At 36.6% G+C, this 13,245-nt stretch overlaps 1 protein-coding gene across 2 annotated transcripts in view; it reads left to right on the forward strand.

The window, feature by feature from the left end:
• The first annotated feature begins 6,602 nt into the window (after positions 1-6,602).
• Positions 6,603-13,245, forward strand: part of MTHFSD (methenyltetrahydrofolate synthetase domain containing) — a 50,884-nt gene continuing 44,241 nt past the window's right edge. For both annotated transcript variants that reach the window (XM_044660542.1, XM_044660541.1), the window contains exon 1: positions 6,603-6,698. In XM_044660542.1, the coding sequence (XP_044516477.1) occupies positions 6,636-6,698 (63 nt within the window). In that variant the 5' untranslated portion in view covers positions 6,603-6,635. The remainder of the gene's footprint in view (positions 6,699-13,245) is intronic.

The raw sequence follows: 13,245 nt of genomic DNA on the forward strand, positions 1-13,245 counted from the left end.
TGTGTGTGTATATATATATATATATATATATATATATATATATATATATACATGTCCATCCATCCGTCTGTCTATCAATCTTAAAGCTTAACCTTAACCTATGAGACAATACACCGAAGTACAAGGGTTTAAAAAAAAAAAAAAAAAAAAAAAAAAAGCTTAACCTTAATCGATGTAGACATTCTTTCATTGTCCTCTACCTGGAATACCCTTTCCTTTCTTCCCTTAGAGTAAGACCTGACCGAAAGGGGGCACGCACGGGTAGGATACTATTCAGCAAATGCGCCTTTCGATTCTTTCTGTCCTTTATGGGCTTCTGTAGAGAGCTGTCTGTCCTTTTCTCTCCGCCTTTCTCTGAATCTGTGCGTTAAAGGATCGCCGAGCGCTTGTGACGTCATCAAGAGCGCGCCGAGCCGAGAGCCCCGCCCTTCCTAGGCCGTCGCGCCGCTGACGGGGCAGCTATGGAGCCGGCCTTGCTGCTGGGAGCGGGTATGGCTCCTGCGGGCTTGGGGCGGGCGAGAGGTCGGGGACGAGTGTGGAGTGAGGGCGCCCGGGAACACGACGTCAGCCGTCGTGTCTTCCCGGAAGGGCGGGTGGAGTGGGGCACACTCTCTATCTAATAATGATTAATATTAACGAGAAACCGTAAATAGAGTTTTAAGATTTGCAAAGCGCTTTACGAACACTTCCTCTGACCCTGACTAGGATTGCGAGAGGAAGGTGCTCTTATTATCTCTATTTTACAGATGGGGAAACTGAGGCAGGGTTGTGACTCGCCCAAGGTCACAGCGCTGGGAATGGCGGCGGCCTATATGGACACCACTTTTCTCCTCAAATCCTTTCATCCCTGCCTCCTCGCTCTGGCCCTGCTTCCCTATTAAGAATATCTCAATTACATTTTCATCTGATGTAGGCTGCGATCGGGCGTGTTGTGGACTTCTGCATGCGGGGAGATAAGGAAGCTGAAGCCCAGGGTGGTTGAGTAACTTGCTCAAAGTCACACAAATAGTAAATTAGCGCCTAGAATTTGAACTCAGATCCTATGACTATACTTTGCCAGTAACCTACGTTTTAAGTAAAAGTAAAACTAAATTAAATAATATTTGTTTTTTTTTTTAAATGATTTTAAAAAATTAAATGTCTCCTATGTGCCAAGTTCTTTACAAAAGTTACACCAGCAGTGAAGTGAATTGTCCATAGTCACACAGCTAAACTAATAAACATCTAAGGTCAGATTTGAAGTCAGGTCTTTCTGCCTACAGGCCCAGCCCTCTATTCACTCTCCAAATTTAAAAGTTCGCTTGGGGTTAATTTATTTTCAAGGCAATAATTTATGTCCAAAAAATTTGAATCTATCAGTTCCCTTCCTTTTTGTGCCGATAACTCTGTCCTCCTCCCACTTCTGACCCTTTTGCCTTACTGATAAGACACCCTACCTAATGTATCCCTTTTATTTACACCTTTTGATTTCACTTTTCAAGATATTTATCTTCATTTGTGTTTTTATCCCCATGCTATTCTATAAATTCCAAGAGGGTAGATATCAAGCCTTATCAAAACTTAGAATTTTCCTCAATGCCTAGCTAGGACCATTAAAAAATTTAAGGATTAATATTAATATACAGTTAATCAGTAGAATTGTTAATAAATTAATGAAACAGGAATAATTTTGATTTTTCATTTAAAAAGATTTTTATTTGAAAATTCTTCTATATCTATGACTTTTAAACTCCTGTTTGCAAATAATGTAAGCTAGCAGAAAAAAATGTAGGATTGGAGACAGGAAAGATCTGGATATAAATTTTCCCTCCAATCCTCAGGCAGGCCATTTAACTTCTCTAAAACTCAGTGATACTATTACTTGCATTACCTATCTCACATAGTTGTTTTGAGTATCATGTGAGATAATATATATATGTATATATATCTATATCTTTGTAAACTTTAAAGCCTTATACAATCATTGTTATTATTAATATTAAGGTAACAGCACCAACATAACAAAATGAGCTATTGACTGAAGAAATATTGATGCAGATTTTCATTATTTGCTAGGGAAAATTTAACTGATTAGAGAAATTTCCACAGCAAAGAGATCAAAAGAGCCTAGAAATCACCTCGGTCATCAAACATTTGCTTTTCTTATAAGTAGAAAGATGTTGCAAGCAAGGTTAAAAGTTTGGAATTTAAACTCTCCTAAATCTTGCAGAAAAGGACTATAGAAAATGAAGAGCAGTATTGCCTCATAAAATAATGGAAATTAGTATGGAAGGAAATGAGTTTATAGAAAACTTTGACTAAGTCAGAATTTCCTAAGAATTTTTAAGATGAATCTGGAAGAGGCAAAAACAAGATAAAAAGTAGAACATATTTTCAGGATTTCAGTAAAAAAAATTTCAGCATCACTGACAATAGAACCACTGTCTTTGGATTCTTAATATCTCTGGGCCCAGTAGAAATGGTTCTGAAAGGAGGAAGGTGGAGCAAGTAGTTTGACTAGACCAAGAATACACAGAGGAAAGGAACCTCAGTGCTGCAAATGACATATTTTCAAGGGCATTATGAAATTAATTTTTCAAGAAGGAAAAATGAAGTATACCACCGGAAAAAAACCACAGGTGTTATTACTGCCCCCAAATGGCAAATCAAATGAACTTCAATAACTACTTTCTTATCTCTATGAAAAATGATCTACTCATATTAAAGGTTTCCTTGGTACAAATAGGAGAAAGAAACAGGAACAAACAGACTTTTGCAAAAGGTATTCTACAATAAGCCACATCTTCATAGTTAAACACATGACTGAAAGGTACAGATAATACCTATCTCAACTGTGCTTATTTGATGCAGAAGAGTTAAATGAAGCCATAAAAGTTCTAGAATATCTCTTTTGCATTTTCTGTGATTATCTACAGTCCCTTCATATATATAAGAGAGATGATAGTAGTTCTTTCTCTGCCAAGGAATTTTGTGGTATTGAAGAAAAAAAGTACTGAACCAACATTGATGGGACCAGAGTTTTACTGACTATTCTACTTTCTACCTGTGTGACTTCTTTTCTCTGTTCTTCCAACCTTTAATATTCTGTGACACACAAAACAGGAATAAGTATGCACCAAAAATGTTGCCTTTAATACATGAGTAATATTCTTATAATGATTTTGTAGCATTTCCATACAACTATCCTATTGTTCAACAGTTTTTTGGTAGTTAACACCACCCATACTGTCTTCTCCATTAGTCAGTATTTTCCCCTTTTTCAGATATCTAGAGAATCACATAATACTATGAATTGTACCACTTCCAATATGGATTACCTCTGTAAAAAATGTCTGTTCTAGCCAGTCTTATCCCTCTCCTTTACTGTTATTTACACTTCTTCACATATGTTCATTGGGACCCAAAGTGTTAGAGGCCAGATATGGTAGTTTGATAGAGAGAAAATCTAGTGCATGATCCAAATAAAAGGAGCATTCCCTATATAAGATAAGATCTTCGGTATTCTTTCTTCTGTTGTTTATTATTTTCCATCTCCCAAATACTGTAAAACTTCCTATATGAATTTCACAACCCTTCAAAAGAGTTGATCTTAATAATATATATAGGGGAAAAAAAGAATGGATGATGCCTTTTTTGTAGGCCAGATCATGATCCTCTTTGGTAGTCTTGTAAATCCTATAGACCCCTTCTCAGAATAATGGGATTTTGGGGATTTTTTAAAAAGTCATAATTGAATAAAATGCTGAATTTTAGTTAGAGATTAGTAAAAATAAAAATATGATATATTTTCCCATTCACTTTTATGGATCCCCTGCAATCTGTTTGGAGTATTTCAAATGTAGACTGATATGCAGTTGAATGTGGACAGCTCATTGATTTGGTCGGTGGTTGAGGTACTGCAAATAGATAAAGAGATGAGTCCAAAGTTGAGTAGTAGAGCATTTGAGAAAATGTACAGCCCTTAGGACATTCCCATGTTTTTCCCCCAAAAAAAGTCACATCTTTTTAACCCAAGTCTTCTGGTGATACAAAACCACTGAAAATCATAAGGCAGCACAATCTCTAGAAAATACATATTACAATTATCCCAAAGATCATTCAGCAATGTGTATTGTGGTTGTGAATAGGTCATAAATATTACCAACCTGATAAAGAATGTTATAAAAGATTATACATGTGATGTGTGATTGGAAAAGGAAGGGAACCAGTCAGGTATAATGAGAGATAACAGAAAGCCTTCGTCATGTTGGGTAGACCTCAGTGAATGAATTGTAGTCTGATCTGCACTATTGGAGATACTCCTCTGAAATCATGCATCCTACCTAGGCAGCTGGGTGGTACAAGGAATAAGGCAATGGGCATAGAGTTAAGAAACACAGAAATCAAATCCAGTCCTAGATATGTACAAGCTGTGTGACCCTGGACAAATCATTTGACTACCTAAGTTTCCTCATATGTAAAATGAGAATTTTAATAGCACCCACTTGACAGGGTAGTTTTAAAGAATAAACTTATAGTGCTTACACTTTTTACAAATACTTCATTTTATCCTCACAACAACCCTGAGAGATAGGTATTGTTATTATTCCCATTTGACAGCTGAAGAAACTGAGTCAGACAGAGGTTAATTGACTTGCCTGATGTCACATAGCTAGTATCTGGGGTTGGATTTTTAAAAAAAATCTTTACCTTCCATATTAGAATCAATACAGTTTATGGTTTCAAGGCAGAAAAGTGGTAAGGGCTAGGCAATGGGGCTTAAGTGACTTGTCCAGAGTCACACAGCTAAAAAGTATCTGAGATTGGATTTTAATTCAGACCTTCCTGACTCCAGACCCAGTGTTCTGTCCAGTGGATAGAATGAAATAATCTAGCAAACCTTATTATTGAAGTTTATAGTCTGATAAGATAATTAGGAAGATAAAATATCTTCAAAACTTTTCCAAAAGCAAGTATATTTTATTTGGGGTTTTTATCAATTCTTACTGATGGGAAAGGTTGTGGGAAATCATCCAAAACAACCATAAGTCATTTATATTAGAGATGGTGCTGGGATGAAGTTATGTAGATGAATACTTCCTCCTTTGGGGTAAGACACAACCTTTTTGTCTTTTCATCCTGGGTTATACTTGGCTTAAATTTATTAACTCCTTTACACAAATACTCTAGAGTGGATGCTTCCAACATGCAGAAAAATATTAGCAATATAAATTATAACTATATCAAGATGGAACTATAAAATAACTAGACTATTAAAAGACATATCAGAACTTGTATTTACAAAGTACTTTCTCAAAGAAGATGATGGCTTATTTATTCAGTGTTGTCATGCTTGAAACGGTTTCAAATGTCTTTCTAATCAGCCATTATGGAAATGGTATGAATTATAGATAAGATTTAGGGGCATTATTGCTTTAAAGTGAAACTTTTTTCTGACTTCCAAAGGGATTTACCTACCTTATGTACCCATCATATTCATGAACCTTTTCTCCAAAGGACTTCTCTGTTTTGACAACTCAGGTTCCTCATAGAGTGGGTATTTAACACCTCTGAGGACATTCAGAAAAAAATGGTATAGGCCATGAAAGTATTTTCATATGAGGAGTCCAGAAACTGATTTGAGTATTGACAACACTGGAATAAATATGTAGTCTCCCAGAAGTAACTTTTTAAAAGAGTACAACCATTGGTTGGATGTGTAAATTCTGCCACTAAGATAATCAACCTTGCCCCAAGAGTACTGAAGTGATAACTACAATTAATGTAGTGATCATTGTAAGGTAGAGTTCACTTGAAAAGACTTCCTAGAGAAAGTAAATTTCAAAATAATGCTCGAAAGGGAACAGAGAAGGCATATATTCTGTCAAAGAGAACAGGGAAAATCATTCTTATTGCCAGGATATATTTGGAGATATTGTGAGTAACTTCTGAGGTGAAGGGACATGTCTTTAACAATTTCAAATTGAAGCCACTTTAGGTAGGATGACCCATTAAGTTCTAAATTGTCATTTGTTCACCTTTGAACAATCTATTTCTCAGGGCGATAGGATATGGAGATGCACTGCCCATATCATTGTGAGATAAACTGGTATCTTAAGAAATGAAACTTTGTCTTGGCTTTGTATCAGATTTGGTAGGACAATATTTTATTTAGAGGAGCTTCAGAAGAGGAACTGACCAGCATACTAACATCACATTACACCATCTCTGAAATGCTCTCTACTCCAACCACTGACATCCTTGGCTTCCTTTAAGTCTCAGATAAAATCACACCTTCTTTAAAAACCATTCCCCAAATTCTCTTAGTTCCATTATCTTTTTTTCTGTTAATTATTTCCTATCTTAGCATTTTTATAGTATTTGTTTACATGTTGTCTTTCCATTAGATTGTAAACTCCTTGAAAGCAGGGTGTGTTTTTTGCCTTTTTTTTTTTTAAATCTCCAGCACTTAGAACAGTGCTGGACACATATTAGGCACCTAATACAAGTTTACTAATTGAATATAGTTTATATGGTAGTCTGACCACTAGATAACATGAACCTCCTAATTATTCATTTGACTGTTAATTCAAACCTCTTTCTTTAATATTTTAGGTATCTCCAAACAGGAAATTCGTGAAAAGATTTGGGATTATATGGAAGCCCAAAATATAGCTGATTTTCCAAGGCCTGTCCATCATAGGATTCCTAATTTCAAGGTAGTTAAGCCTTCCTAGAATATTGAAAACAAAAACAACTTGTTTTTAATGAATAACATTAGTAATACTGTTACTGTATCTCTTCATGGTGGATTAGAATTCAGTGAATAGTTGGTAGCAATGTAAAATTAAAACCATATGGCTTTAGAGCATTTATGTTTGCTGACATCTCTCATCATGTTTCTTAACATCCATTTGCAGTGACTAATCATTTTACATCTAGGAGCACAATTGGGTGGGTCCTGAATATAAGGTGCTACTAAAGCTACTGCTTACTGTTTGATACCAAATAAAATGTTTATCCTGGCTAGAAGCATGTTATTGTTAACAATGCCGTTTTCACAAAGTTGGCCTTACTCAGGAAATTCATGGGAAAATGTCCTGTTAGGATAAAACCCAGCCAGTAACTCCTTTGAAAAGCCAAGAGTGATTTGCCTGACCTTAATTACTAGATTGTAAGCCCCTCAATGACAGAGAAAATCACTTATTATTCTCCAGTGTTCCTGACCATAATGACATGAACATGGTATAAGCCTAATAAATATTTGTTGAATTGACATTATTGCTGAATTTACTATTCTGGGCCTCAGTTTCCAACTGCAAAATATTTTTTAAATAAAAGTATCAGAGAAAACCAAAGCAACAACAATAACACATTTTAATAGCATGTTGGGTCTTAACAAAGTACTATGGGGAAGGAACTGTGTAATCTTTCTGATTTTACAGACGAATTCACTAAAGCCCTCAGAGGCTAAATGATTAGCTCATAATTACACAGAGCTGGTGAATGGCTGGGGCAGGATTTGAATCCAGCTCTCCTGACTCTAAGCCCAGACCTCTTTTCACTTTGCCACACTGGCCTCATGGGGGAGAATATAGTATTTAGAACATAAATGTTTATTGTTTATTGTTGTAGTGCTGTGAGAAAATAAGGTTTTTAACCTGATCCAGTTTGGTAATTTATTAATGCTAAACAGAAGAGTAGGAAAAGTTTGCTTTAAGGAAAAAAGGAAGAGTCCTTACTCATACCCTTCAGTTTGCTTGTTTTCAGAGGAAGAGTAATCATTCTCTGTGACCAGGCTGAGGCTTTTTTGTATCATGAGCCAAGAGGAGGGAGAATGTGGTTTTTGCCTATTAGAGTGAGGTTTTTGTTTTGTTGTTTTTGCTAGACGCTCAGATCTAAAGAGTTTGTTTTGCACAACTTATGCTAAAACAAGCAGTCTTGGATAAAACCACCCACTCGATGGACTAAGTAACTTTCTGGGCCAATTGCAAAAGATTTCTGATTTGCTTTACTACTACTATAATCACCATGAAAAGAGAGTTGACTGCCCCAAATGGATAGTGCTCTAAAGACTGAACCCATTTTGAAAGCTGATTTAAGTCTTTAAAATAAATTAGAGAAAAAGATTGCCAAGTTATAAAGATCATTTTTTTTCTTCAAATTAAAGATTGGGTTTCCCTATCTCACCCACACTAGACGCACATGAGCTACTCATGAGCTCAATCCCACTGCTTTATTGCACATGATTTTTTACTTTCTCCATTTCTAGCCTGGGTTGGTTCACCCCTACACAGGCAGCCTGGTGCCCCCACTGCCAGAGGCTCATTCCATACATGCCAGACTTGGTACTGACATTTGATCAGCATAGCCTACTGCAGTTTAGAACTCCCAAGAGACCTGACAACTTCAGCCTCCCTTGTAGCTAAGATTACAGGCCTATGCCACTGTGTCTGACTATGCTATTTTCCTTTTTAAAAGCTCTTTTTTCTGCCTCTTCTCTATTAGATCTTCACCAGTCTACTAAGATCCTCTTTAAGAAACATCTAAAACACAAGGTGTCCCATTAAATTATCAAAAGGGTTTTATATTTTAGGGTTAGGATAATAAAATTGCCTTATAATAATGCCCTACTTATCTGAAACTAGATTTCTACTATAATCATCTGTAACACAGCTACAAACCCAGGAAAAAAAGAATCCTCTGAAAAGGAAATAGCTGTCATATGTACTATATATACACTCTGGGATGACAATAGAGTTATCCATATTTGCTCATGGCAGATCCATACTTAAATGATTCAAAGATCTGAGACTATTTGACTGACATGACTCCAACCCTTTGAGAGCAAAAATCTGCCAAGGGCCACACCTTGGGGAACTGTACTGCTAGTATTGAGCCAGAGAACTGAGAAATAGAGCGAGTGGGAAAGATCACCATGACAGGACCCTGTGTGAATGGGGAGGTGAGGTGGAGAGTGTGCCTCATGGAGCACTTGATTAAGCCTGAGAAAGAGTGCAGCATCAGCTGGACCATCTAAAAGTCACTTAGGGCAAAGATCTAGACTGGTGAACTGTGAATTGCCCAGCATGGGAAGAGGTTGAGACACTTTGAGATCTAGTCCCCCCAAAGAAACCATCATGAGAGAGGAGGGAATCAGAAAATTAATTAGGAGGGGAGTGACTGAAATCATCAAAGATCTCTAGAAGGCAAAAACTCAAAGACTTTGAACATAAGCATATAAATCAATAGGGAAAACATTAACAATAGAAGGCACCAGAGCTAGTAGACATCTGTGAGCAAAGTCTGCAAAGTAAAAGACAATGATCCAGCACCCCATGAGACAGAACCCTTTGGAATGTGAGGAGAACCTGGAACCACAGGATGCTGTCACTTAGTAGTTCAAAAGAGAAGTGGAATTAGGAGGGCAGAATGTTTGGTCTGCGTAGCAAAAATAATGAACAGAATAGAAAAACAAATCTGATCTCAAGTTTCACCAAATAGATAAAAGAGAGAAATACCTAGGAATGTTGAAGGGAAGGACAATTTAGAAGAAGAGAAGCAAAAATCAATAACATTAAAAGAAAATATGGTTACTCCATAAACAAAACATACTGATCTCAAAGGCAGGCTATATAGAGACAACTATGGGTCTCCCAGAAGAACATAGTGGAATAAAAAACCCTTAAACCGTAATGCAGAAAATGAAAGAAGACAACTGCCCAGAACTTCTCTACATAGAAAATGAAATAACCGAATGGAAGAGTGCAGGAAAAAAAGCCAAGGATACAAACTCCAAGACACATAATAGTTAAATTTAACAGTTCAATTCAGAAACAAGTTCTTCAAGCTATCAGGAGAAAAGCCTTAAAATACAAAGGAAAGAGAATTCAAATAACAAGACTATTCTTCACCCACCATAAAATGTAGGAGGGAATGGAATAATGTGTTTCAAAGAGCAGCAGAGCTCACGATGCAATTTGGGGTGACTTACCCTGCAAAGCTTACCCATGAGTGAAGAAAGAAGAATATTCAATAAGAAAGAGGTATTTGAAATATTTTTTAGAAAGAAACCAAAACTGAAGAGAGAATATGCTTTTGAAACACCCAACACAATGGAAATACAGGAAGATTGAATAAATGGAGCAGCCAAGAACAGAAACAGCAACAGGAGTGACAAGAGACCAAGAAGAAACATTTTTTAATTAGAACAGGAGGCAAGAGTGAAGGCAGAAGCCTGATGGAGGTAACAATGAAGAGATGAGCATGGAGCATTATGTATAAAACCTGGAACTCTCTGCCTACAAGTGAATCATTGGAGGGTTTTTTTGTTGTTTGTTTTTGTTTTGTGAGACTACATTATAGCAACATAATTTTTGTCATTTGTTTTTGTTTTGTGAGACTATATTATATATAGAAGGTATGGAAAGTGGTGGTGGAGGACAGTTATGTGGCTCAGTGAGAGAGTGAGAGCCAGACCTAGAGACAGGAGGTCGTAGGTTCAAATCTGGCCTCAGATACTTCCTAGTTGTATAACCCTGAGCATGTCACTTATCCCCTATTGCCTAGCCCTTACTGCTTCTCTGCCTTAGAACCAATACATAGTATTGATTCTAATACTGAAGGTAAGAGTTAAAAAAAATGGGGGAGAGAGAAAGGAATGTATGATGTGCTAGGATTAAATCAAGGGCTGTCAATGAGGAGAAAGCAACTCAAGTGGTCTCATAAAGAGAACAACATATAGAAAAATGAGTGAAGAGAAGAGGGGAAGGATTAAAAAGTAGGGAAAAGGTAAGAGATCTTGCTTTAGTGTTGAGAGTGATGAATTTACCTAGGGTCTGTCAAGGGAGATTCAGGACCTTGCTCTGTGTGTGACCTGGGAGATTTTGTTTTGAATCATCTGCTAATCTTTCTCTGAGAAGATGGAGGTTGGGACTCTTAAAGGAAACTGGTGCCTAAGAGAATGGGAATGTGTGGACCCATGAAGATTTTGAAGCAAATGGGGGAAAAAAGGTAACCAAGGGAAGACAGAGATACAGTGGTAAGCTGCAAAATCAGGGTTGTGATTGAGAAAGCAGCCCCCAAAGGGTTCAGTGACCTCTGACACCTTCAGTAACTGGCATTTCTCTGAGAGGGAAACACAGTGGAAAAGGGAAGACCACAGAGCAAAGTCTATGGGATTGTGGAAGGAACTTCCTAGATGGGAGAGGGTCTAGAATAGGTACCTCTGAAAGTTTGATTGCATGAAGAATACAGAGAAAAGAGAAAGACCAGGTAATTACAGAGGTCATGAATCAGTAGATGGGATAGATAATGAGGATAGGGAGAGAAAACCAGAGCATCCAAAATTACATAATCATGCCCAGATGAAGGAAAAAGCCTTTGAAAAATACTACACTCTTTATGCTAAAAACTCTATAAAGTTTTTATAGGCATGGAGAGACTTTCCATCAAAATATCATAAAAAGTATCTATCTAAAACCAAAAGCAAGCATCTTTTGCAATAGGGATATACAAGAACCTTTTCCATTAAATAGTGTGAAGCAAGAATGCCTCCTGTCCCTACTGTTATTTTATTTGGGTTTGGAAATTTTACCAATAGTGATAAGATAAGAGAAATTAAAGGCATAAAGATAGGCAAAAAGGAAATAAAACTGTCCCTATTTGCTGATGATAGGATGATTTACTTGGAAAATCCAAGGCAACTACAGAGATATTAAATGAGACAATAGCTTCACAAAGGTGCAGGATACAAACTAAATCCTTAAAAATCAACTGCATTTCTTGATAATGACAAAACACATAAAGTAATAATAGAAAGGAAAATTTCCTTCTAAATAACTGAGATATAAATGCATAAAATATTAGAAAAAAAGAACAATTTCAATTGCCAGAGGAGTAGTCACTGCTCATGGCTCTAGAGCAGGGGTTGGCAACCTTTTTGGCCGTGAGAGTCATAAACAGCACATTTTTTAAAATGTAATTTCATGAGAACCGTACAGTGCTCACAGTGCACGCTCCTGTAACAGCGCCTGAAAAAAAAATTGACTTTATAGCTCCTGCAGAAAGAGCCATATCTGGCCCTCAAAAGAGCCAGATATGGCTTGAGAGCCATACGTTGCCGACCCCTGCTCTAGACCATGCCAATTTAATAGTAACAATTTATAATCTAGAACCAATAAAATATGGTTTTATAATACAGATTGAGATCTGAAAGTACTATTTCCCTTTTATCCCTACTTCTTTTTATAATTTTCCTTGATATTTTGATCTTTTGTTCTTCCAAATAAATTGTTACTACATTTAGAAAGTTCTATAAAGAATCCCTTTGGTAATTTGATTAGTATAACTTTAAAAGAATAGATTAATTCTGGTAGTATTATCATTTTTATTATATTGACATGGCCTAGCTATGAACACTGAGTATTCCTCTAGCAATTTAAATTGTTCTTTTTTCTTTAAGGGGCACTTTGTAATTGAATCTAAAGAAGTCTTTTGTATGCTTTGGTATGTTGATCCCCAAATATTTTATGCATTTTGAGGTTATTTGGATGATCAGTTCTGTTGATTTTTTCCTCTCTAAAAAAGGTTGTTATAGGCTGTCTCTTTTAGAGAGAAAGAGGAGAAATCCTTGGGAAAACTGATGATATAAGAAGAAGAAAATATCAATGAAAACATTTAAAAGAAATAAAAACAATGAAGTTTGTTCTTGCTATTAGAAAGATTCTACCAAAAATAGATTTCAAAACCCTTGATACTTAAAGGAGTGAGCTTCTGTGACTACAGATTTACTTAAAGCCACATAGTTTAGAAACAGAAAGGATATTAACAATCATTTCATCCATCTGTCATTTTAGAGAGGTGAACACAGAGATGCAGAGAGGCTGAGGAACTTGCAAAGCCTGGGCTCACACAGGTGCTAAGTAAACTCTATATGAGATTTTGAACTAGGGTCCTTTGTCTCTAACACCTGTTCCTTCTCTACTGCTTCACTCTGAAGAACATCTCATTTTCGAATAGTTATATACAAATGAGTATTTATTGTTTTTATTGTTGGTTTTTGTGTGGATCTATGATTTCAGCATCTTGATGATCTCCCAACTATGAATATCCCTTCCGCTGATAAAGATTAGGAACTCAGTGGAGTAACTTAGAGTCTTAGAGGCAGTCCTCAGTGGCTAGAGTGCTTGACCTGAGGTCAGGTAGACCTCATCCAGCCTCAGACACTTCTTAGTTCTGTAATCTTGGGCAAGTCACTGCAGCTCC

Source organism: Gracilinanus agilis, chromosome 2, assembly GCF_016433145.1.
Source record: "Gracilinanus agilis isolate LMUSP501 chromosome 2, AgileGrace, whole genome shotgun sequence".
Taxonomy (NCBI): Eukaryota; Metazoa; Chordata; class Mammalia; order Didelphimorphia; family Didelphidae; genus Gracilinanus; species Gracilinanus agilis.